Source organism: Mytilus californianus, unplaced genomic scaffold, assembly GCF_021869535.1.
Source record: "Mytilus californianus isolate M0D057914Y unplaced genomic scaffold, xbMytCali1.0.p SCAF_4, whole genome shotgun sequence".
Taxonomy (NCBI): Eukaryota; Metazoa; Mollusca; class Bivalvia; order Mytilida; family Mytilidae; genus Mytilus; species Mytilus californianus.
The window spans coordinates 101,607,193-101,635,070 of record NW_026262690.1 but is presented as its reverse complement, the minus strand read 5'-3'; the positions used below and the strand labels follow the sequence as shown (position 1 = coordinate 101,635,070).

General features: G+C 32.2%; 1 protein-coding gene across 1 annotated transcript in view; it reads right to left on the bottom strand.

Moving 5' to 3' along the window:
* LOC127698929 (uncharacterized) overlaps positions 1-27,878 on the bottom strand; it is a 500,671-nt gene that overhangs the window by 48,302 nt on the left and 424,491 nt on the right. The window contains exon 24 of the mRNA XM_052202662.1: positions 298-435. Coding sequence (XP_052058622.1) covers positions 298-435 — 138 coding nt within the window. The remainder of the gene's footprint in view (positions 1-297; positions 436-27,878) is intronic.

The window sequence follows — 27,878 nt, the reverse complement described above, 5'->3', positions numbered from 1 at the left end:
ACCAAATATACTTCTCACCCAACAATTGTTTACCTATTTTTTTTTTAGCTGCATTGACAATTTTGCTCAACAATGACTGCAGTGCTTTTACTTTTTAACATTCTTATACTATATCAATCATTTATCTTAAAGCATTTGTAGATGCAAGTTAAAGAAACTCAAGGAACAAATAATAAAAAAAAACCCAAAGGATATAAATATGTGGGATGCAATGATGACTGTCGATCAAGACAGTAGCAATACATTTATTCTTTGCTAAGCAATAAACACTGAATCAAAACTTATATCAAATCTTACAGTTCTTCCGAACAATTTTCAGGACGTTCAATCCGCCTTCCATTCTTTAGGAACTCCAAAAGGTCTATTGGATCTATGTTTGGATATGGTGTTCCACCAAGTGTTACTATCTCAAATAGCACAATTCCAAATGACCACCTACAAAAATAAAGTAAATGTAGAAAATTATTTTTTATTTAGCGCGGAACCCATCCTATTGATTCTCATTGTTGTAGATCATGATTACTTCAAGTTGCTTTGGAACTTATCTATACATTAAGGCGTTTGTCATTTCACAACAGCTTATATTTGCGCATTTTTCAGTGAAATAATATTTATAACATATGCTATTCTATATCAACTTTGATTAAGAGCGTTTGAAAGTTATATCAAAAGCTAAATACATAGGAGGCTATATTCACAAATGTGACATACAAGGAATAGCATTACCATAAAGGGAATCTTTATTGAGTAGAGATGAACATATTTTTAAAAGACTTATAGTTAAATGAAATGCTTTAAAAATTCCAAATTTGCTGCGTTTGCAACGGTTTTTTTCTGTAATTTAGTCTTTACTATGAAAGTTCATATCTCAAATTAGTGTTAGTGCCAGAAGCAAAGACTATAGGTCGGAGATAAAGAGAGTTGTATAACAAAAAGAATAGCAAACCCGCGAAATATAAAATTATGAGATGTGGTATGATTGTCAATGAGACTTCTATATTCACCAAAAGACTATAGGACAAGAATGTAAACTACTTCAGGAAACCATACGGCCTACATCAATGAGTAAAACCCATTTCTATGTAGAGCCTATGTACGGACAAAGTTTACGTCTGGTCATGGGTTTCGTTGACTATTCAACAGTATAGTATACTAGATATAAAAATTATAAATGACACAATTGTTCCTACAATTCTTTAAATTGGTATTAGAAATTTCATTGAACTGTCTTACTTTATTGGCTCAGTTCATTGAATGATACATTTACTATTGTTTTTACAAAGCTGATTTATGATGATCGATTGGGAAATGTGTAGGTGTAAATAAAACTAGACAACCATGCCTTTTCGATCCATAAACACAATATTCACTTAAATGGATTTGTTGTCATTGCAAATGTATCACATGACAAAAATTACATAAACTTGGGTAAAAAACCCAATACAAGAAAAGACATCAATAGAAGACTATTTTTATGTGAACCTTTTTCTAAGATGTTTGGTTCCGTTTTAATATAAACTCGTAAGGTTTCGAAAGTAATTTGATTAACATTAAACATACAGCATTCATCAGATTATCTTTTTTAGATACGCTTTTACTTGAGTTACCTGGAAACAATAAGTCGATAACTGACCTTTTTATCTTGTAAACAAAATCAAAGTACTGAAGTACTGAACATCGGATGACCACAAGTTCTTGAGGATGGTCAAAAGCACTTGTCTCAGAAAAAAACAACACATCTCTTTACCTAAAACTGAGGTTAATGTACAGAGATATATTTTTTTCTAAGACAAGTTCGTGCGTGGATGATGAATAAATGACAGGAAATTCAACTTCACCGTAATAACTATTATATTGTAGTGATACAAATCAGTATACACTGAGTTGTTGTTTATATTATATTAAAATAACAGTTACATATATATATGATTTGAATCCATTTGTATATCATTCTATTCTACTATTCTAAAAATAATGCAATGCAGGTGCATGGTGGACACTTTTCTGTAAAAATTCGATTTTTCTAAGATTGGATACGAGTAGGCATTCATATTTTCCCGCAAAATCAATTACAGAGTTACCGGTCCTTGACGGTATTTTCACAAAACGTTCTTTGAGATATTCTTCCGCATGCTTTAACACAATTTTTCGGTACGTGTGCATTGATATTATCAATGATTTTTTACTTATATATATATATCTAACTACAAAACATTTTCATATTATTAATTTATGTTGTAAACAAAAATATTTTTATCAGTATTCATTGAAGAGATGTATTTATATCAAACGATAAGGAATGTTATTTTGCAGTCGTTTATGTGCGCGTATTTATCATGTTTATAGATCGGTTACAAACCCAAAACTAATTTACATAATGGGAAATCTAGGCGATAGCAATACATCGGGATGACCTCAAGGTCATCGCGATGTAAAAAAATCGATGTTCATTTTGCACATTGGAACGAATTCGAGTGTAAAAGCCCATATCACTTTTTACGTTTTGTATAAGTTGACAAAATCTTTTGGATTTCAACTATAATTAGTTCGAGGAAACATAGAGCGCAGGGTTCGACAAACAAACTATATAAGTCAGTTCATTTTTATACCAAACATAATATTTGATAACCTTTTTTGTCGACGCATGCGCTGTATGCTCCCGCACTTAAAAACCTATTGAAATTTGCATGTTTTCATTATTTTTTTTGGAAAATTCAGATTTATGCTAATTATGACGTCAGAACACTGACAAGTAAATTTTCAAGCAAAAACACATATAATTTCTTATCTCGTCATTGTTAAAGCTATCATGATATATTATGTCAATAGCCATCAAAACCTAATTTGAAAATTAGGCTAGAAATAGGGGCCATATTTGGGCCTAACTGAACAGATTTCTTTAAAATTCTTTATTCCTTAAAGTTTTTAATTTAGGTTGAGTATAATTGTATGGCTTAATGTTCTATAAAGTGTTTGATTATGTATAACAAGTAAAATTATTTTATAATAATATGAGTGAATTTTTAATTTTTCCAAAGAAGCATAGTTGATAAGAAAACCAAAATGGTTACTACTAATATGGAAGGTTTGGATCACCGTATAACCTAGTTCATCCAACCATTTCTTTGAAATGTAAAGTAACATATCAACACTATAACATGCAATCACAATAGTTTCAAAAACTCATCTGAATAGATTTTCCGACAAGTCGCTAGAATCGATTCAGTCTATTGGAAGTGTGATTCGAGAAATCGTTTCTTTTGTGGAGTAACGACATTTTCTAATATGAATTTGAAAATATGCAGACACTTCACTCAGATAATTGTAAACTTTTTTGGATTTTGAGATTCCTTTTTTCGTTCCCACAAAAGGTGTATATTTACTTTCCTCTGAAAGAAAAATTAAAAATTTGATTCAGCTCTCGCGGAAGTAAATAATATCATTTTTAAGGGTTAACAGGATACACATAATCATACGTAGTATCAACTTCAAGGCTCATATGCAAGCAAATTAAATAACCGATGAATCAATTCAGGTGTTTTGTTTTTTCACTAGATTCAGAAGCGAGGGAATTCATATTGTTTAGTGTTGTTTGCGAGTAACATATCATTTTTTTGACACGGTACTAAAAATCAAACATTAGATACAGTTGACATTTACATTTGACTTCCGTGTGTAAAAATGATATGAACGACAATATAGACCTTAAAGTCCTTTTGGTATATTCAATTTTACGCATGTCATTTACTTACACGGGAAAGTCTTCCATTGATTTACCATTGCAATTTAATGTGATTCAATTGGTTCTATAGATTGACTATTGTAATTTATTGTGATATAATTTTTTCTCCTTCTCAAGCAGAAAAGTATGAACTTTTGAAGTCATTAAGATAAAGATTACAATCATTGGTGATTTTTTTCATAAAACCGGTACAAACAGTTTTCCTACATAATTAAGCCAAATGTCATTTTAAAATATAGGGGTCCATGTATTCGTTTTTATGCTGATTAAAATCAGTTTAAAATACACATCTTTTCTCAATACGTTACATTTTGACGTCGCGAAAATAATATCATTTTACTTTAGTGACGTTATTACTAACCCTATGACTGTATCGTATGCCGACTGATTTTGCCATTTATTTTTTCAAAGTATACCTTGGAGTAATGTATATATTTGTTAATCCTTATTATGCTAATATAAACTCAGTTACCAAGTACTTAAGTGCAAAATCTAGCTTAACAAGTTTACAACGGTGTATTCGAGGAACTTTACCAGTAATAGTGTAACGAAAATACTACAGAAAGAAAATTAAATAAATGCTTGGTCCAATTCAGTCATACAAAAGATAATTAGTCACATTGATATAGATATTTTGATTGAGGAAGGAACACAATTAAATTGTGAAACAAAAACGCTTTCCATATGTCTTTTTGTTTATGAGTCGTTTGGTTGCTGTCCTATTAAAGTATACAAATTATTTCATTTGCTCTTAGTAGTTCATACTGATGCTCACATATAGGGGATTCGCAAGATTATTTAAAAGCAGGTGACATTTTCCTTAAACAACACGTTGTGATTGTTCATTCACTGAATGATATAAAATTCGGTGACTGTAGGTTTAATTGATCTTAAATATCTAACATGTCATATTATCTTGATATGTGTTTCACAGTGATTTCATTTTAACATTGGACTCAACAGTGTATTTTGAAAGAGACGTAAGTTTGCATTCGTAGAATTTTCTGAGAGTTTCAAAAATATAAGAAAGCAAGGGTCAATAAAAACTAACAAGTAGAAGAAGGAAAGGAGGAGGGTGTTTTTGTTAGGATAAATAAAACACATCCGTAATTATCTGTGTCACAAAGTCTTTTAATTTATACAAAAATTAACAGTTATATGATATATTGTTCCGCAGTAAAGGTATTTTTTTCACTCGTCCTTTTGACTGTTAAAGTCAAACAAAGATGTTTCTTTGTGATGTATATCGGCATGCATCATTACAATAATGGCAAATGTCAACAACTACAGAGATATAAAACATGAAAAATGTATAAAGTAATGCATACTTTCGGGTCATTACTGTTTGTACACTTTTGATGAGCGTTTGAAAACGCATTTGGAAATATATAACTGACACTTAAATCGAATTTATGAAAATAATCTTTTTTTTTGTCTTCTGTTTACAGAAATCGTACCCTGTTAAAGATGGAAATACATTTATCACATATCTCTTTATAAAATGTATACTGTTGTTCTACAGCCCCAAAATATACGAAGCTATTTCTTTGAACAATATAGTTATAAATGTTCCGAATCCTGAAATTGAAAGGAAGAATATGTTACAGTAAAACTCAAAAGGCGAGGTTTAACATATGGAAGAAGTAACGATAAAATTCACCCCACCCCAAAAAAAAAATCCTCGACTTAGATTAAAATTAAAAAGAAACAAAAGGGACTTTATCCAACAAGACTTTCACTTCTTTTGAGAGAAGTTGTGATAATGAAGAGAGAAGTACTCAGAATTAGGACAGATGGAGGGAGGTTTGCTCGATACCATAAACATATCACGTACTGATGTTGCTATCATTTCCACATTAATGAGTATCCTCGTATTTTTTTTAGAACTGGCATCTCGGATCCTAAGTTTAACAGTTGTATGTGCTGAGAGAACTTGTTATCTATATTTCATAAATAGACTTTTTTTCTATTGAATTGGCTAAAGTTTGATTTGTAACGATGCCGAAGTGAACCACTGAATACCTTAAAAACACATAATGTGACTGACCGTCTTTATTCCGTCAATAATTGTCATACATTTTCACCATCTAAAACATTGTGGCAAGTACAAAATGAAAGAAACAATATATTATATTAGAAAGTCTGTTCTTCTTCATTACATCTCATTATAATTTACATCATAATTTTAGCTACGGTTTAGATAAAAAATTCAAATAAGTTTTTTTTTGTTTCAAACCTTTAAAATAATATCGCTATTAGCAGTCAGGTTTGTAGTTTGGTAAAATTTTGTCAAATTAATCCCAAAACATCGCTGATGTATTATTGGATTGAAAGTAAAACATTCAACCTCATTTGAATCCGTAATCCTTCAATTTAGCTGGTGCTTGGTTACGTATATGCTAAGCATGTTTAGTTATTTTAAAAGGAAATAATGTCAAAATTGAAATGTGAAACAAGGGAGCCACAGGAAAAAAAACATTTCGTTGACTGATTCTGCATACAAAAAAAATCATTCTTTTAAGGTAAAATGATGCTTTACGTATTTTTAATTTAATGCTTATGATGGATATAGGAAGATGTGGTATGAGTGCCAATGAGACAACTCTCCATCCAAGTAACAATTTATAAAAGTAAACCATTATAGGTCAAGGTACGGCCTTCAACACGGAGCATTGGCTCACACCGAACAGCAAGCTGTAAAGGGCCCCCAAAATTACTAGTGTAAAACCATTCAAACGGGAAAACCAACGGTCTAATCTATATAAAAACGAGAAACGAGAAACACGTATGAACTACATAAACAGACGACAATGACACATTTGAATCCTCTCAGGGTCTTCTTGGTTCCATGTGGTTTATATGCAAACAGAGTATTGGCAAATCCAAATGCATAAAAAAGACAAGTATAAGACAGCATTGCTAATTACCGTGTTTTATTTTAATTTGAGTTCAGAGATTCGCCTATGGGATAAGCCAATTTGGCTGCTGATTTTAAGACTTATTAAGATGGTTTAGGAAATTTGAAATTGAAAACATGTCTATGTTATTTGAACGGTATTATTAATTTTGGGCATGATTTTGAAACTGCTTTACAAAATTCTAGAGGTGCTTCAAAAACTACATCTAAAACTGAAGACTAAAAATTGCCACCTATTTCAAAATAAGGGTATATATTAAGGCCATGTAGTTTCGGGTAAAGAAATCGAGTGTTACCCTAAGAAAGTTCACGAAGCGCAAAACTGGACAGCACCAAAAAATGCGAATCATAATAAGAGCTTTCTCGGTTTTACGGGGTAATATAAAAAATTTATCCCAAATTTTGCTGAAATGACTGTATTTGGCAAAACCTTTCGGAATTTTGGATCCTCGATGCTCTTCAACTTCGTGCTCTATTCAGCTTTTTAACTTGTTTTTATTCGTGCGTCACTTGTGAGTCTTATGTAGACGAAACGCGCCTCTGGCGTACAAAATTTTAATCATTGTATCCATTATGAGTTTTTTGGACAGACAATGCTTCATTGTATTAGTTAAAACATTTTAAACACCCCACACACAAGAGATATTGAGGAAATAGCTGAGTATTTTAGATACCTGTTCCAAGACTCGGAAAATCTCAATTAAAACAGTTTAATGTTACCGCTCCGAAACAATGCATTGCCGTAGATATTTGAGGCCCGTGCCAATGAGTCGTCGTAGTAATGCGTACTTTATAGTTAGAGGTAAATGTTACACGAAATCGCAAGAAGTATATTGGGTCAGAATCACACCAATCTAACTGTAGTAGATATACGAGTAACCGAAGTTTTCTGTCATTTTGGATGTCTAACGCAAATCCATAGTAACCAGGATCGGACCTGTCAAAAACAGTTTGTCAAAGACTCGGTATTGAAATAACACCTACCACATCATATAACCACAATCATACGGACTATTGCAAAGGTTAAATCGAACACTCAAGCAAATGCTGTCACTATTCGCTCATGAAAATCCACAAGACGATCAAATTTCGTACTTGTTCATGGCGTATCGTGCAACCGTGCACGTTAGCACATAATGTAGTCCAAATTTAATGATGTTAGGCAGAGAAATGATATTATCATACTTCACGTTAAAATTTCAGACTTTTTTGATTGGTTAATACGAGGGAGACAATTTACTCTATCCCATGGCTCAGCGTGAGACATTTTTTTGAATGTCACTCTCTCGTGCAGACCAATCAAAAATCGATAATTTATAGGACAGTGAATTGAATTGGCATCAATAATCTAAAAGACAATGTCCAAATTCTACGTTTCGACCTCAGACCTTTATCATAGACTGTAAACATAAAATAAAAGCATCTTGCTTAACTTTTGTTGTTTTTCAAATAACTAACGTTATTATGTACATGACATCATTGCTAGATACTTTCAATTAACTATTTGAAAAGACAGAACTTTCAGTATAATAAATTAAATAACACATATCTAAGAGGGTGATAGAGCAGATTGTTACCCCTCGCAAAAACATTGTCAACCTTGGCTTCGCATCGGTTGACAATTTTTTCTCTGAAATGTGCTCTATCACTCTCTCATCTATGTATTATTTATATAATGCCGATTGATTTAATGGCCGGTCCACCACTGGATAAAGTACATAGAATGGCTCAAAAGTACAATGGCGACATCTTTGAAACTTGCCCATGATTAGTTGAAAATGGCCGCAATCATTCAAAAACGAAACAATGATGTAGAATTAAAAGGGGATATGAAGTTAGTGATTAGGTGTTTTTATTTTTCAAACTTTCATATTTGTTCATGTCCTAGTTATAGAAAATTTACAAGTACCGATGTTTTTTTTTCTAATTGGCTATATGTCTTTACCATGGTTTTTGACTGTCCCTTTTTTACACACATGAAATTTGTTGGTTTACTAACGTGGAGAACGCTATCTTTGAACATAACAGTTTGTGATATATAACCATAGATTTCACAAGTGACAGCACATGATAGGAGCAACGAGAAACTTTTATTTTTATTACATTGTATTTATGAAAAGGACAAATAAACAACAGATGAGAGAAAAATCAGCAAGATGACAATACATAAGTTGTAAAAATAATAATGAAAATAACACTTAATAAATAACACCGACTCTAAAGTCAACAACAGTATTTGCAGAACGAAAATATAATAGAATCAACAGTGAGAGGTGTATGTACTTCTCATAATACACTCGTCGATCTGCTGTTAAGTAACAGGTGTACTTTCAAGAAGGCGTATTTGATTACTTTCATTTATCCATAGAAAGTCAGCAGTGATAACACTGTTTCAGACTCACCTTTGACGAGAAGGATAACAATTACTATACTAGACCTAAGTAAGATAGCTTGTTTCAGACTCACCTATGACGAGGAGAATAGCAATTACTATACTAGACCTAAGTAAGATAGCAATTACTATACTAGACATAAGTAAGATAGCAATTACTATACTAGACCTAAATAAGATATCGATTACAATACTAGACCTAAGTAAGATAGCAATTACTATACTAGACCTAAGTAAGATAGCAATTACTATACGAAACATAAGTAAGATAGCAATTACTATACTAGACCTAAATAAGATAGCGATTACAATACTAGACCTAAGTAAGATAGCAATTACTATACTAGACCTAAGTAAAATAGCAATTACTATACTAGACCTAAGTAAGATAGCAATTTCTATACTAGACCTAAGTAAGATATCAATTACTATACTAGACCTAAGTAAGATAGCAATTACTATCTAGACCTAAGTAAGATAGCTTGTTTCAGACTCACCTTTGACGAGAAGGATAGCAATTACTATACTAGACCTAAGTAAGATAGCCCAGAAATATTTTCTTAATATGTGAATAAATCTCTGAATAAAAACAACTCTTTGTGCATTAGGTGCGTTCGTAACGCTTTTATGGATTAACTTCGACATAAACACTCAAACCCAAAAAATCTGAAAGCAAAAGATGTATACACAAAGGCTGGTCCAGGGTTCGATTATTAATTGATTGATTGTTGGTGTTTAATGCTACTTTCAGCACATTTGACTATATCGTGGCGGCAGTTGTTTTGGTGGAGGAACCCAGAGTACCCAAAGAGAATCACCGAGCTTCGGCGAGAAAAGTGACAATCCTAATCATTTGAGATTTATGCATCGAACGGAAACACGCTTTATATCAACAACATCTTGCAGGTACAATAATAATACGGTTTGTACAGTTTAAGAGTACATTTTATTCCGTGTTTTACTCCACTGTTTCGTAAATTTTATCATTTTCTTTTCTCTTATTTTTCTTTCTAAACTATAAGATAATGAATAAAATGGAATTACTGAAATACTGAAATCATGAAAGCAGAAGATCATAGAGTTAAAAAAGAGAGGCGAAAGATACTAAAGGGACATTTAAACAGGAAAACAAAACCATTGCAGGTCAATCAAGAAGGATAATTATATCAATCCTTATACAAAAAATAGTGAATTTCCCTGGTACCTTTTTAGTGAGGCAAATAAGTTTTATTGCAGTGCCTGGAGTGTGATAGTAGCACTTTGAAATAAGATCGTAAATGTACTTATCATTCCACGCTCATTTGGTGTTACAACATTTTATAATCACATAAGGACGCGATTAATTTACACGTGTCTGTATATGACAACTGGAATTGCAACTTCTTATTTCGGGAATGTTGGGCTGTCCTTTTAACTCACCCTTTTCAGTATATATTTTCCTTAAATAAGAAAAACCCATTTATTCCGCTACATAAATGCAAAATGCTGAGATTCATTTGTAGACCTTCCTGCAAGAAAATATTCGAAGGACTAGATCGAATTAAAAACAATTAATTAACGTAGAGTTAATGTAATTAGTCTGAATTTAAATTGTAGTTTACATTATTAGCGGGGAAACCCACCTAATTTTCTTTCAACGTAGACAACAGAACAGACAGAAGGAATTTTGGTATTTCAACCGGTGTGCATAGCATAGTTGACACTGGGTGATTTTCATCAAAATAATGCATTACTTTTGTGATAAACTACTAAAGAACAAAGGAATTAGTGACTCAATGTTTGTATATATGAAAGTGATCGTCTTGGAATGGATACGTTTGTCATGGAAAGCGGTATATTATTGTACAAAAGGCTAATTCTTTTGTAAACTTTAAGAGAAACGTTCAAATAAATTCACTTAAATCTCGACAAATATTTATGTAATTTGAAACAAATTCAAAAAGGAAAACTCAAACACAATTAACGTGCAAATAAATCATGCCCTAAAGTGAAATTACAATAATTCATTAAAGCGTTTGTTTCCATAATTGCTTGTAAATATTGGATAATGATGGTTAAACGGAAAAATACACCTCATACCATAAGCATTGTTGTTAATTCGCCCGACTTTGAATTGTCATTTTATTCCAAAGTACAATAACTTTGATCTGAGCTATATTGAAAAGTATGACATAACCAACAGATGCTTGCACAATTTCACGTTGTCTACATTTATGTGACATCTTATAAGTGTATGAGTCTGGAATAACGTTCACAAAAATTCTCTGAGTCAAATACATTAAAGTACATGTATAAATATAGAATTCATTCAAAAGGGACGTAGTTCCGGAAGAAAATGTACATTAGATATAACAATTGTTAATCCGAATAGGAAAGATTTTTCAAAGAGCGAAAACAAGTTAAAACCAAGAGGGAATATTTGTTTAGAAATAAGGTCAATTGGGTTTTTGGTATTTCAAAAGTCGTATAAGGCAGCGTTGACACTGATTTATTTCCACTATAAAAATCATTTATTACTTCTTACACCATAAAAGAACAAGTTAAGCTGTGAACTCTTGTCCACTATAGATACCCCCGCTATAACTATACAGTCAACAGCAAGTTGATAAGTGATGAATTAAAAAACGCACCACAAGCTAAAGTATGTTGACAATGAAGGTTGATTCTAAATTTCAGAGTTTTGCAGTTCCTGGGAAAAATCAATGAAAATTTCATGCATGACCAATATGTGAGAGAATACATAATTATTCAGTAGACATGAAGTTGAAGAGCAATCCATCACAAAGTAAAGCATGCTCATTTGAAGCTTGATAACAAAATGTTAGATATTCGGTAAACAAGGAGTAGATGACCGATGCATGTGAAAAATGCATTGCACAGTAAAACATGCTCATATGAAGCTTGGCTTCAAATTTGGCTTCAAATTTCAAATGCTGATTTGTAGTTCCTTGAAAAAATACTTCATATCATACATAACCATAGCGTTGTATGTGAGAGAATACATAATTATTCAGTAAACACGAAGTGGATGGACAACGAAACTAAATTTCAGTAAGCTCTGATTTTTTGTTCTTGAGAAAAAGTGCCAATTTTTTGTATACAGAGCTTACTGAAATTTAGTTTAAACCTTTATGTGAGCATGATATACTTTATGATGCATTTTCAGATTCGTTGTCCATCCACTTCGTGTTTACTGAATAATTATGAATATCGAACCGATATGAACCTTCAAAAGGATTGTATTTATCGAATAACATTATCAAAGGGGCAACAAGTGTCGAGATTAAGGTAGTTCATAGTATTCAAACCTAAATATAAATCTGTAAACAGTCCGTTATAGCATGTTGAAACATTTTGAGCTTCTCCCGAATTCAGTATATATGTAAATAGACAGGTAATTAAACATTTCTCCAGATTAGACGACTGATTATTTACATTTACATGCCAATGAGACAACATGTATCTTAGTGAAACGTTTGTCAGGTATAACGTTTGCAGTCAATATTTCACAATGATGTTTAGAATTCCTTAGTTGACATTCAGGCAAATCATATCTTATATACTTGTAGTTCTATTTCATAAGACAAAAGACGGATTTTTATTTTCAACGTATATTTTAAAAATTTTGTCCATTAGTTACACTGATTGCTGAATTTTCATCAGAAGACATGGTTTTCCCGCAACAAGATCAAAAGTTTAAAACCTGCTATATTTCGTAATATTTGATATTAGAAATAAATATTTATCTTTAACCTTCATTTCGCCGAGATTTCATACCAATCTTACGAGAATTTATATTATTTTGGTTCGTAAGTTTTTTTTAAAAATTGTTCCAGAGTCAATATTTCTGATTAAAATGTTAATATGTTCAAAATATATGTTTGATGTAAAAAAAAAAACAAAAAAACAAAGATGCATAAATGGGCAATAAAAAAGTATTAACAAAAATACCGAGCTCGAAGGTAAATTCAATCAACTGGTGTCACAGAGACATGGCTCGCTTTTTGTAATTTTGATAGCACAATGCAAATGTTGAAATTAAAAGGGCAATATTTAGATTAGGTAATCTATGCAATACATTTAAAGTCAATGAACCATGACTGAAAGTGAAGGGCCAAATAACCTTCTTAAAAATGAGAAATGCCAATGCTTATAAAACTGCATACCAAATAAAAATTGATTTGTCGTAAGTGGTTCCCTTTTAACTAACATAAACACAAGCTTTAACTTGTAAACTATCCAAAAGTTTTAAAGTCAATGAACCATGATGATAAGGCTGGGTCATATAATCTCCATGGAAATGATACTTGCAAATGCTTATATAACTGCATACCAAACATCATTGCCTTAACCTTAGTGGTTTATCTTGAACTGATCTAATTCAAGCATTAACATGTATACTATGCAAAATGTTCAAAATTTAATAGACCATGACTGAGGAGGAGGAACAGAATGAGTTCCTTGAAAATGATGAGATGTGCCACTGCTAATACATCTGCATATATTAAATATCATTGACCTACCACGAATTGTCCCCTTTAAATCGACCTACTCACAAACTAATACATGTAAACTAAGCAAAAGTTTCAAAGTCAATAGACCATGATTGAATTAGAAGGACCAAATAATCTGCCAAGAAATAAGATGTTCAAATGCTTATACAACTGCAAACCTAATACCATTGACATACCACTAGTGGTTCACCATACACTGACCTAATCACAAACTAATACATGTAAACTAAGCAAATGTTTCAAAGTCAAAAGACCATGACTGAGGGGACAGGGCCAAATAATTTCTATTGGAATGGGATGTGCCAATGCTAATACAACTGAATTAAATATCACTGAACTACCACTAGTAGTAAAGCTTACCTAATCACAAACTAGTACTAAGTCTCACTTTATCAACTTCATCAAAGCGAGACAAAAAGAGTCCATAAAATCTGACAACATTAAACGCTCGGCTATATCAATAAACGGAACAAATGGAAAACAACCATGATATACCTGACTTAGAACAGGCATTTTCCAGAGAAAATGGTGGGTTAATATTATCTAAGATAAATACCTTCGTTCTGATGTTGATTCGATTAATTTTATTGGCATACAGTGCTATAGGAAAATGACCACATCCTATACTACTATGCAAAAAAGAGGTAATATACATTATATGCTTGCTATTCCCTTTTAATCAAAGTTCAGGCAATATGCAGTATAACAACCAATAGCACGGGCAAATATAACAAAATAAAGGAAACATATACCCTTAAAGTAGGTATAGTGGTAGGCGACGGCATACGTATCTTTATTACGTAGCTGTCAGCCACATATATAATCGAAATCGAAACATCTTAGTTGTCGTAAATCAGAGGAGGTATAATGTCCGGCTGAGATCGTGTTTATTTCGAGTGATTTGATCGTTTTTTTCGAGTGTGGCCACGTTTTTCGAGTGAATCTAAACGAACAGACTTCTTTTCAGGAAAGACGTGAAATAGATACTTGAATCTAATATACAAGATCATACAATGTGAATTTTTAATTGTGACAAAAAGATGTTATCAATTCTACATCATTTTGTGTAAAAAAAGTTTAATTTAGCCTTATAATGCTATATTCCAAAATAGAATAATATAAAAATAAGGAGATGAGTTATGATTGCCAATGAAACAACTATCCACCAAAGTTCCAATAAAGTGGATGTAAGCAATTATAGGCAACCGTACGGCCTTCAACAATGAGAAAAACCCATATCGTATAGTCGGCTATAAAAGGCCCCGACATGAAAAATATGAAACAATTCAATTGAGAAAACTAACGGCCTAATTCATAACAAAACAATTAACGAAAAACAAATATGACAGACATGAACCAACGACAACCACTGAACTACAGGCACATAAAAAATGTGGCGGGGTTAAACATGTTTGTGAGCGCTAAACCCTCCCCATAACCTGGGACAGTGGTGTAACAGCACAACATAAGAACAAACTATAATAAACAGTTGAAAAAGGCTTAACTCATCAGATCGATACAAAGCAGAAAAACATCAAACATAAACACAGACCGGACCTGGCAGGGTATTTATCCATCCTTCATCCCTAACAAAAAGGACACCAAGTACAGATCTGAGAGTACTCGCAGTTACTGACAGCTAGTTCAAAGCCAATAACAACTAATAAAAAAAAATCATTTATCTAAGACTAAAATATCAATCAGTACACATCCAACAGCCAATGGATTTAGTGTAATCCAATAACTGTAAAATATAAGAGCATACACTACACACATTCTACAGCATCCACACAGCACGAGCAACAAACCCTGCAATTAATATAAAAAGTCATTTTTATACATATACCAATGCAAATTTCAAAAAAAATTCATGCATGGAATCTATTATATACTTAGATATACAGACACTTAAACAAAATTCTTGTTCCTGCATAGATAAGGTCATTTTGAGAGTAAATTCATTTTTAGATATCTGTGTTTTTTCGAGAGCAGTCCGCGTTTTTCGAGTGCGTCCAAGTTTCATCGAGTGAAAAAAATTCCAATGGCTAAAAATGTTATATGTCAACTAGCATTTACGTTTCAGAAACAATGAAAAGGTTCAAATAAAATGCTTTTAAAAGCACAAAACCAAAGCTTTAAACCAATTTGTTAATGCTGTATCAACATGAACATTTCATAAAAAGGATCATTCATTTGTATATATTGTTGTTTGCCAAATCTTATAAATTACACGGATATACGTACATGTATATTTGGATTGATCAAACATGTCTGCGCCCAAGTAAAGACTATTCACATCATACACGTCCACTGGATTTAATCCACACATGTTTACGTATGTTTGGATCGACCCAACATCTCCACACCCATGTGAACATGTTAGAACGATCCAACATGTCAACGCCCAGGTAAACATGTTGTATCGATTGACACATGCGTATGCCGATGTTGATTCCGTATAGTAAATTCAAATGTAAGTTTACCGATATGGATTTCAAACCTTTCTAAAAGTGTTTACCACCAAGGGTGACTCGTGAATAGAAATATGGTCACTTATGTCTTCTTCCGAACGGCAGTAAAACCCTTGCCAAAGTGGGGCATCCGTTTGACTGTGCGGGATGTAAAATTACGCAGCCAAGTCCGGTCAGAATGGGGACGTTAAATCCGATGCCTCGTGTAGTTATTGCCATGCTCTTTGCACTTAAAGAACCATTGCAACAACTCGTTGAGGGGTACGTATGTGGCCTGTTGCATGGAAAATTTTCTGTCTCTATCCAATATAACCCCATTTTCCAGCGGCATTCCAACTTTTCCGACCATCTACTGGTATTGCAGGACATATCTATTGTATCTATTATCAATATGATCTCGCCCTGAACATGTATGAAATAGTTGCCACTGAACGTTAAGCAACCAACAATCAATCATCTAAAATTATCCGTTTTTAATTTCAAAAATTATAAAGAAACTTAGGTATCAATCATAAAATATCATTGACTGTTTAAAAAAAAAAGGCAGCCATGGAATGAAATTGAAAAGATTATAAGTCTCCTGAACTCGGTTCTAAAGACCGTTTCAAAAAGGACTCGGTGGTTTCTTCTATATCGTAATACTGTATGGTTATTGTAAAATGTTTTCAGAACAGAAAATTAGAATTAAATTGAAAAGGGTTAAATTTGACCAATTTGTAATTATGTTGTTGTGGGAATATATAATACCGTTCTTCACTAAATTATAGGTATAAGCTAGAAAAAAATAAAGTTTTAAAAGCCAAGAATGCCTTCTTTCTTATTCACATTTTCTTTCAAAAACCGGCCGGACCATTTGTTAAAAAACCTGGACGTTTTTTAAAAATGTTGTTCTCGAAAATTACGGACAAAAAAAGCAGTATTTTAAGATGAATTCAAGAAAGTGGGCGTAGTTTGTGCTCAAAATATGTGTAGTATTCAGAATAAGATGAACAGTCATGAATACAACTATAATACTTGCAAAATAACAATAAATTGATCTAATCGCATGAAATTTCACTCGAAAAAAGTGGACCGATTCACTCGAAAATACATGATCTAAGCCGGACACTATGCCTACCGTGTAAACTCCCTAGTTCATTCATTTCGGATTCCTGTGCGTTGTTTTACGGTCATTGTTTTTGGTTATTTTTACAACCGCATGAGTTATATTGAGGGATACGTTCAAACGCTTAATGTTGATTATTCTTAAATTTTCAAATTTTCTATATTTAAGTCTATTTGCATTTTAATATATCAAGCCAGGTTATTTATTTAAACAGCTTACAATCTCTGTTTTTGCCCTTTGTTTGTTATATGTCAGTATTGTAATACTTAAGTCTTTACGTCGGGCCTTTTATAACAGTTTTTGTAAGATTTCTTTTACTGCTTTGCCTATTATTTCCTATTCCGTAATTGTGATCCTTTTTCATTGTTACAACCTCCGGTCTTTTTTATTTTCATATACCCCTATTTGATTATCATGATTTTACGCAATGGAAAGAAAATTATTAACAACACAACTTCTAGGATATCCACGTGCTTAAACAAACGTATTTGTAATGCCTCTACAGCCAGATTGTTTAACAAAAATGCGCGTGGATATCCACAAATTTTCCCGTGCAATGCCAAAAAGTGACTAACCTGTTTTAGATTAACTTCACAAAATACTGTACGGTCAACAGTGAACGGGAGAGCTTTTTCGCTCTCCTTTTCCTGTTACATTACCTGAAAAACTCAAAACCTTATATATGTGGTAACTTGAACCCAACCTAAGTGTGGTATTCAATATGTGGGACAGACGGGACGAGCGTATTACAAAATAAACCAAGAACACCTTTACCGCTTTCGTAGACCTAAAAAATTCAAAAGTTTGATATATCAACATTTAGATAAGCATAATCACAATCTAAAATTTATTAAATTCCAACCACTTGAAACCGTTCAGAAACAACCAGGAGAATCACACAAACAATTTGAAAAATCACGTGAAGTTCGCGAATTATTTTGGATAAAAAGACTTCAAACAGCTTATCCTCTCGGTCTTAATGACAAAATATTAGGACAGGGGAACATAACAAAAACTTCAATCGATGTCATTAATATTGTCGATAAACGACTATGAAATAAAAGGTCTCATGGCAAACGCAAAAACCGTAATCAACGTTTTAAACATCGTATAAATTATACACTTGCTGATCTGTTATCTATAATAAAAAATAATGGCAGACATCAAGTATTATGCAAACTGGGTCAGATACCAATAAGTAAATTATATGCTATTTTTCTGGAGTGTGATACAATTTCTTTTTTTAGCCCAATGTATGAATACACCCGTATAATTACAGCCTTTTGTCATCATAGGCTATTTCCTAGTATCGATAAACCTGAAAATCATAAACGGCATTTTCTTAAATTAAAATATATAAATAGAGGTATTGATTTTATTAACTTATCTAGTATATTCAATGACTCTACCATCCAAAGCCAAATACCTCCATATTTTGATAATATAGAACCACCTTTTATTTCGTATTCTTATAAAAAAAACCAGCAGAAGTTTGATTTTTAATTATACGTCAGTTACATCAGACGTCAATATAGAAAATAATGTTCCTTCCATTGTGAAACATCTAGTTTTAGATATGTTCCCTATGGTCATGTCCTTACAGGAAACCTCAACATCGTCGAAGACCGTGAGGTCATAACTTTTCTTAAGAAAGGACCAAAATATCGTCCTCCATCTAAAATAGATTGGAAACAGTGTCGTCAGATCATTAAAGACGCTCTGTCTGTCTACTGTAAAAATTGGTGTAAACGTGAAAAATCTGATAAAAAATCTCTAGACAGTTATTTGAATAAAATTATGAATACTGTTAATATTCGTATATCTCATTTTGAAAACAATTCTGAAATTAGTAATAGGGTCCATGATATTCCCATTTCCAGAATAAGAAATAAACTCCAAGTACTCGCAAAGCGGTTTGTGTTCGTACCGGCAGACAAAGCAGCAAATAATGTAGTGGTGGTGTGACGGATATACTACACGGAAGTTCTCCAAAACGAAATTACAAATTCATCTACATTCAGGTCCGTACGCTCCACAGAGAGTCAAATTGTAAACAAGCATATCAATGCCACTACCCAGCTTAAGGCCTCTTCCGAACATTTGAAAGTCCCTACTATGTACTGGTTACCAGTACATTTGAAAGTCCCTACTATGTACTGGTTACCTAAATTGCACAAAAAAACATTTAAATTCCGTTTCATCTCCGCATCTAGTAAGAGTTCTACTACTAATCTATCAGTGCTTCTAACTACCTCCCTTACTACTATCAAAGAACTTGTTATTAACTTTTGTAATAAAGCTTATGAAAATAATGGTATTAATTATTTTTGGAGTGTTAAAAATTCTTTAGAGGTTTTAGATAAAATACATGCTTTTGATGGTCCTTTTAATTCTGTTGACAGTTATGATTTTTCTACTCTCTATACTACACTTCCACACAATCTTATCAAGAAAAAGTTTTCATATTTGATTAAATGGTCTTTTGAAAATCTCATTACAAATTTATTTGCTGTAACTCGTTTAAAGCCTTTTTCTGTAACGAAAAAGGAAAGTATGCTAGAAACACTTACTGGAAATGTGAAGATATGATTGAAGCTCTAAATTTTCTCCTGGACAACATATATGTACGTTTCGGCGAACGAGTGTATCGACAAGTAGTAGGTATTCCTATGGGCACTAACTGCGCCCCTTTAATAGCAGATTTATTCCTGTATTGCTATGAATCTCAGTTTATGACCAAACTCAGTAAAGACACGTCATTGTTACATTTGGTTGATACATTCAACAATACCTTCCGTTATCTAGATGATATTTTTTCGTTAAATAATCCAGAGTTCTCTAAATATACTACCGAAATTTACCCAATAGAACTTACTTTAACTAAATCTAACATAAACAGCAGTAGTTGTCCTTTTCTGGATTTGGACATTTCAATCTCTAAAGGAAAACTCCATACGAAAATTTACGACAAAAGAGACGATTTTTCATTCCCTATTGTTAATTTTCCTTTTTTAGACGGCGATGTTCCTTTGGCTCCATCATACGGTGTATATATATCCCAACTCGTTCGTTATGCCCGTGTGTGTAGTGATGTCATAGATTTTAACGAACGTAATCAATGCATCACTGGTAAATTATTAAATCAAGGATTTCGTTACCATAAATTACGTAAAACTTTTGCTAAGTTCTTTCATAGATACAAAGATTTGATTAGTAAATTTGGCTGTACTTGTAGAAAACTGATTAAATCGGTTTAAAGCGCGGAAATCACTATGTGATCTGTGTAAACTCATCGAACCTTTAAACAAACTTATTAGTAAAGGTTATCTTACCAATGTTGTAATTAGATCTTTGAATATAGTTTACATTGGCACTAATATCGATTTTGTCATCAGCAAATTAAAACATAACTAAATTTGTACTTTTTTTCAAGTGGGATGTATAAAGACACACCCACGTTCGTTTAGATCTATAAAGAGGTTAAACTCCTAACTATCCTACTGTCTGTCGATACATTTATTTTTGGCATTGCACTAGTCATGTCTTCTTTGACTGTCCATGACGTTAAAATATTAAATCCCTAGGGATGTGTTTTAGTTGATTTTAGTCTCTGATGCATGATTTTTTATTATTAATTGTTTTGGCTTTTAACTAGCTGTCAGTAACTGCGAGTACTCTCAAATCGTACTTTCTTGTTTATTTGACCTGTTGATACTAATTGTATTGCTTTTTTGTTATTTAATGTTATTCAGGGCTATATCTGGTCTATATACCAGCTTTGATAAGTGTTTGGTATAACTATAAATTTTCACTTCGTACTATGAACATCAAAATTATTTATTTTGTAAAAAGATTTCCTTTCTCTATTGGTACTGTACACGTATACCTAACAACAAAACTATTTTCATTTACCTGTGTTTAAAGTTATTGCAAATGTCTGATATTTTTGTTCGAGCATATTGTTTTTCTTTAATTGTTTAACATTTCTTACCGATATAACATGTTACTTTTATTATTCTTCCCTTAGTTTATTTATTTTGTATTTACATTGTGTCATAGGTCAAATTTATTTGTTCAGTGTATTTTCAATGGTGTTAATATGTCCTTTGATTGAGTTAAGCTATTTCAGTTGATATTTTATAGTGTGTCTTTCTATGTTGTGATGTTACACTATTGTTTCAGAAAAAGGGTGAAGGTTTGGTACCATTAAAACGTTTAAACCCGCTACATTTGTTTGCACCTGTCCTAAGTCAGGAATCTGATGTTCAGTAGTTGTCGTTTGTTGATGTGGTTCATAAGTGTTTCTCGTTTCTCGTTTTTTATATAGATAAGACCGTTGGTTTTCCCGTTTGAATGGTTTTACACTAGTAATTTTGTGGGGCCCTTTATAGCTTACTGTTCGGTGTGAGCCAAGGCTCCGTGTTGAAGACCGTACTGTGACCTAAAATGGTATACTTTTATAAATTTTGACTTGGATGGAGAGTTGTCTCATTGGCACTCATACCACATCTTCTTATATCTACTTATCAAAACAAAAAATAAAAATACGTAAAAATACACGTTTAAGTTTACTAGTTGACTGGATTTCCCTCCCTTTTTAAAAAAGTTTGATATTAGAAAATTTAGATGACGTATTCATCTCAGCAAGTTATTCTTGAAATTATTTGATTCCATTATTAATATAGGTAGTTAGCAGAGTAACCTGAAAACTATGCGACACAAAGTTTTAGATCTTCCGTAAATTAAAGATTGATAAATATTTATTCTTACATTGGTACCAGTGGATTGTCGAATTTATCATTTTAGTCATCGAGATTGGATAAATCCAATAAATAATGAGAAACTATGTGAAAATCTGTTTCTCTAATGATTATATATATATTTTTTCATTTTTGATATACATCTTTATTCTCAATAAACCATATACATAGGTATAGAGAAGACATTTATGTACAATATTAACAATAAGACAGAACAAACAAAACAATTGCTAAGACAATATATGAATAATGAAGATGTGGTATGAGTGCCAATGAGACAACTCTCCATCCAAGTCAAAATTTATAAAAGTAAACCATTATAGGTCAAAGTACGGTCTTCAACACGGAGCCTTTGCTCACACCGAACAGCAAGCTATAAAGGGCCCCAAAAATTACTAGTGTAAAACCATTCAAACGGGAAAACCAACGGTCTAATCTATATAAAAAACGAGAAACGAGAAACACTTATGAACCACATCAACAAACGACAACTATTGAACATCAGATTCCTGACTTAGGACAGGTGCAAACAAATGCAGCGGGTTTAAACGTTTTAATGGTACCAAACCTTCACCCTTTTTCTGAAACAATAGTGTAACATCATAACATAGAAAGACACACTATAAAATATCAACTGAAATAGCTTAACTCAATCAAAGGACATATTAACACCAGTGAACATACACTGAACAAATAAATTTGACCTATGATACAATGTAAATACAAAATAAATAAACTAAGGGAAGAATAATAAAGGTAACATGTATTACCGCTATGAAATGTTAAACAAGTTAAGAAAAACAATATGCTCGAACAAAAATATCAGCCATTAGCAGTAACTTTAAACACAGGTAAATGAAAATAATTTTGTTGTTAGGTATACGTGTACAGTTCAAATAGAGAAAGGAAATATTTTTTACAAAATAAATAATTTTGATGTTCATAGTATGAAGTGAAAATTTATAGTAATGCCAAACACTTATCAAAGCTGGTATATAGACCAGATATAACCCTAAATAACATTAAATAACAAAAAAGCATTATAATTAGTATCAACAGGTCAAATAAACAAGAAAGTACGATTTGAGAGTACTCGCAGTTACTGACAGCTAGTTAAAAGCCAAAAACAATTAATAATAAAAAATCATGCATCAGAGACTAAAATCAACTAAAACACATCCCAGGGATTTAGTATTTTAACGTCATGGACAGTCAAAGAAGACATGACTTGTGCAATGCCAAAAATAAATGTATCGACAGGCAGTAGGATAGTTAGGAGTTTAACCTCTTTATAGATCAAAATGAACGTGGGTGTGTCTTTATACATCCCGTTTAAAAAGAATACAAATTTAGTTATGTTTTAATTTGCTGATGACAAAATCGATATTAGTGCCAATGTAAACTATATTCAAAGATCTAATTACAACATTGGTAAGATAACCTTTACTAATAAGATTGTTTAAAGGTTCGATGAGTTTACACGGATCACATAGTGATTTCCGCGCTTTAAGTACAATATTACCGTAAAATTAAGGATGTGAAATATCGTTTTTAATCAGTTTTCTACAGGTACAGCCAAATTTACTAATTAATTCTTTGTATCTATGAAAGAATTTAGTAAAAGTTTTACGTAATTTATGGTAACGAAATCCCTGACTTAATAATTTACCAGTGATGCATTGATTACGTTCGTTAAAATCTATGACATCACTACACACACGGGCATAACGAACGAGTTGGGATATATAAACACCGTATGATGGAGCCAAAGGAACATCGCCGTCTAAAAAAGGAAAATTAACAATAGGGAATGAAAAGTCGTCTCTTTTGTCGTAAATTTTAGTATGGAGTTTTCCTTTAGAGATTGAAATGTCCAAATCCAGAAAAGGACAACTACTGCTGTTTATGTTAGATTTAGTTAAAGTAAGTTCTATTGGGTAAATTTCGGTAGTATATTTAGAGAACTCTGGATTATTTAACGAAAAAATATCATCTAATAACGGAAGTTATTGTTGAATGTATCAACCAAATGTAACAATGACGTGTCTTTACTGAGTTTGGTCATAAACTGAGATTCATAGCAATACAGGAATAAGTCTGCTATTAAAGGGGCGCAGTTAGTGCCCATAGGAATACCTATTACTTGTCGATACACTTTATCGCCGAAACGTACATATATGTTGTCCAGGAGAAAATTTAAAGCTTCAATCATATCTTCACATTTCCAGTAAGTGTATCTAGCATACTTTCCTTTTTCGTTACAGAAAAAGGCTTTAAACGAGTTACAGCAAATAAATTTGTAATGAGATTTTCAAAAGACCATTTAATTAAATATGAAAACTTTTTCTTGATAAGATTGTGTGGAAGTGTAGTATAGAGAGTTGAAAAATCATAACTGTCAACAGAATTAAAAGGACCATCAAAAGCATGTATTTTATCTAAAACCTCTAAAGAATTTTTAACACTCCAAAAATAATTAATACCATTATTTTCATAAGCTTTATTACAAAAGTTAATAACTAGTTCTTTGATAGTAGTAAGGGAGGTAGTAAGAAGCACTGATAGATTGGTAGTAGAACACTTACTAGATGCGGAGATGAAACGGAATTTAAATGGTTTTTGTGCAATTTAGGTAACCAGTACATAGTAGGGACTTTCAAATGTTCGGAAGAGACTTTAAGCTGGGTAGTGGCAGTGATATGCTTGTTTACAATTTGACTCTTTGTGGAGCGTACGGACCTAAATGTAGATGAATTTGTAATTTCGTTTTGGAGAACTTCCGTGTAGTATATGCGTCACACCACCATACATTATTTGCTGCTTTGTCTGCCGGTACGAACACAAACCGCTTTGCGAGTACTTGGAGTTTATTTCTTATTCTGGAAATGGGAATATCATGGACCCTATTACTAATTTCAGAATTGTTTTCAAAATGAGATATTCGAATATTAACAGTATTCATAATTTTATTCAAATAACTGTCTAGAGATTTTTTATCAGATTTTTCACGTTTACACCAATTTTTACAGTAGACAGACCGTCTTTAATGACCTGACGACACTGTTTCCAATCTATTTTAGATGGAGGACGATATTTCGGTCCTTTCTTAAGAAAAGTTATGACCTCACGGTCTTCGACGATGTTGAGGTCTCCTGTAAGGACATGACCATAGGGAACATATCTAAAACTAGATGTTTCACAATCTCAAGTGGAAGGAACATTATTTTCTATATTGACGTCTGATGTAACTGACGTATAATTAAAAATCAAACTTCTGCTGTTTTTTTTATAAGAATACGAAATAATAGGTGGTTCTATATTATCAAAATATGGAGGTATTTGGCTTTGGATGGTAGAGTCATTGAATATACTAGATAAGTTAATAAAATCAATACCTCTATTTATATATATTAATTTAAGAAAATGCCGTTTATGATTTTCAGGTTTATCTATACTAGGAAATAGCCTATGATGACAAAAGGCTGTAATAATACGGGTGTATTCATACATTGGGCTAAAAAAGGAAATTTTACCACACTCCAGAAAGATAGCATATAATTTACTTATTGGTATCTGACCCAGTTTGCATAATACTTGATGTCTGCCATTATTTTTTATTATAGATAACAGATCAGCAAGTGTATAATTTATACGATGTTTAATACGTTGATTACGGTTTTTGCGTTTGCCATGAGACCTTTTATTTCTAAGTCGTTTATCGACAATATTAATGACATCGATTGAAGCTTTAGTTATGTTCCCCTGTCCTAATATTTTGTCATTAAGACCGAGAGGATAAGTTGTTTGAAGTCTTTTTATCCAAAATAATTCGCGAACTTCACGTGATTTTTCAAATTGCTTGTGTGATTCTCCTGGTTGTTTCTGAACGGTTTCAAGTGGTTGGAATTTAATAAATTTTAGATTGTGACTATGCTTATCTAAATGTTGATATATCAAACTTTTGAATTTTTTAGGTCTACGAAAGCGGTAAAGGTGTTCTTGATTTCTTTTGGAACACGCTCGTCCCGTCTGTCCCACATATTGAATACCACACTTAGGTTGGGTTCAAGTTACCACATATATAAGGTTTTGAGTTTTTCAGGTAATGTCACAGGAAAAGGAGAGCGAAAAAGCTACTTTTAGACAGGAGCAGATATACCTGTGTTGATTTTCTTTATAAATTTACAAAGTTTAATCAGTTCTGATTTGTTTTTGGTGACATAATCTGTTTGTATTTAACAATATTTGCATTTTTAAAATACTAATGTGACATACAATGTTTCCTGTTTCTTCAAAGTATTTACATTCTAATATGTAATGAATTCATCGCGAATATCATTTTTAGTACATAGAAGACAAAGTCTATTATTTGTAACTATATTATTCCATTACCCTGTTCAATAGCTGGTGATTTGTGATCCTAAATCTACACAAATCAATAGATAGTTTGTTCCCAAGAATTTCAAAATCATCTTCTTTTTCAAAAAAATCTTAAAATTTAATAGAATTTAAGTCTTGTACTTAAATTCAGTTATCACGGTGCGCTGTACCTTACATATTTTGTTTGGTTATTAGTGAGTTTACGTATACATTTGTACCATAATCTCATTGGTGGTTACCGAACCTTAAAATCTGACGTAACGAGCCTTTTTCAATTTGGATCCAAGGAGGAAGGCAGGAGACAATTGAACTTAAATATAAAACCAAAAGAAATTGATAATCTTTAATATTGTCAGGGAGTAAATCTGTTGATAAATATTCAAACCTTTGGTTTATATTTGGTGGTTTTACTAACGCAAGTAAGGTGTTTCGTCATAAAGTGACGTGAATTATGAATTATTTTTGAACGTGTGCTGACTGAAATACAAAAGCACATGCCGACCACATGGGAAAAAGAAGCGAAAAAAAATCAATTTTCGAAGATTATTACCAAGTTAATTTATTTGACTATTTGACTATTGGCTTTTATTTATATATTGGGCACCCTTACTAAAATTGAACACTTACTCGTCAGATGAATTACGCCGATGCCCCCCTCCCCCCCCCCCCACAATTTCCTTCGAATTGACAATTGTACCTGTGTGAAATTTGTTGGCGTTTTAGTCAACCGAAAGTTTATCCGACTAACTGCGAGTACTCTCAAATCGTACTTTCTTTTTATTTGACCTATTGATACTAATTGTAATGCTTTTTTGTTATTTAATGTTATTCAGGGTTATATCTGGTCTATATACCAGCTTGAATAAGTGTTTGGTATTACTATAAATTTTCACTTCGTACTATGAACATCAAAATTATTTATTTTGTAAAAATATTTCCTTTCTCTATTGGAACTGTACACGTATACCTAACAACAAAATTATTTTCATTTACCTGTGTTTAAAGTAATTGCTAATGGCTGATATTTTTGTTCGAGCATATTGTTTTTCTTAAATTGTTTAACATTTCATACCGATATAACATGTTACTTTTATTATTCTTCCCTTAGTTTATTTATTTTGTATTTACATTGTATCATAGGTCAAATTTATTTGTTCAGTGTATGTTCACTGGTGTTAATATGTCCTTTGATTGAGTTAAGCTATTTCAGTTGATATTTTATAGTGTGTCTTTCTATGTTGTGATGTTACACTATCGTTTCAGAAAAGGGTGAAGGTTTGGTACCATTAAAACGTTTAAACCCGCTGCATTTGTTTGCACCTGTCCTAAGTCAGGAATCTGATGTTCAGTAGTTGTCGTTTGTTGATGTGGTTCATAAGTGTTTCTCGTTTCTCTATATAGATTAGACCGTTGGTTTTCCCGTTTGAATGGTTTTACACTAGTAATTTTTGGGGCCCTTTATAGCTTACTGTTCGGTGTGAGCCAAGGCTCCGATTTGAAGACCGTACTTTGCCCTATAATGGTTTACTTTTATAAATTTTGACTTGGATGGAGAGTTGTCTCATTGGCACTCATACCACATCTTCTTATATCTATT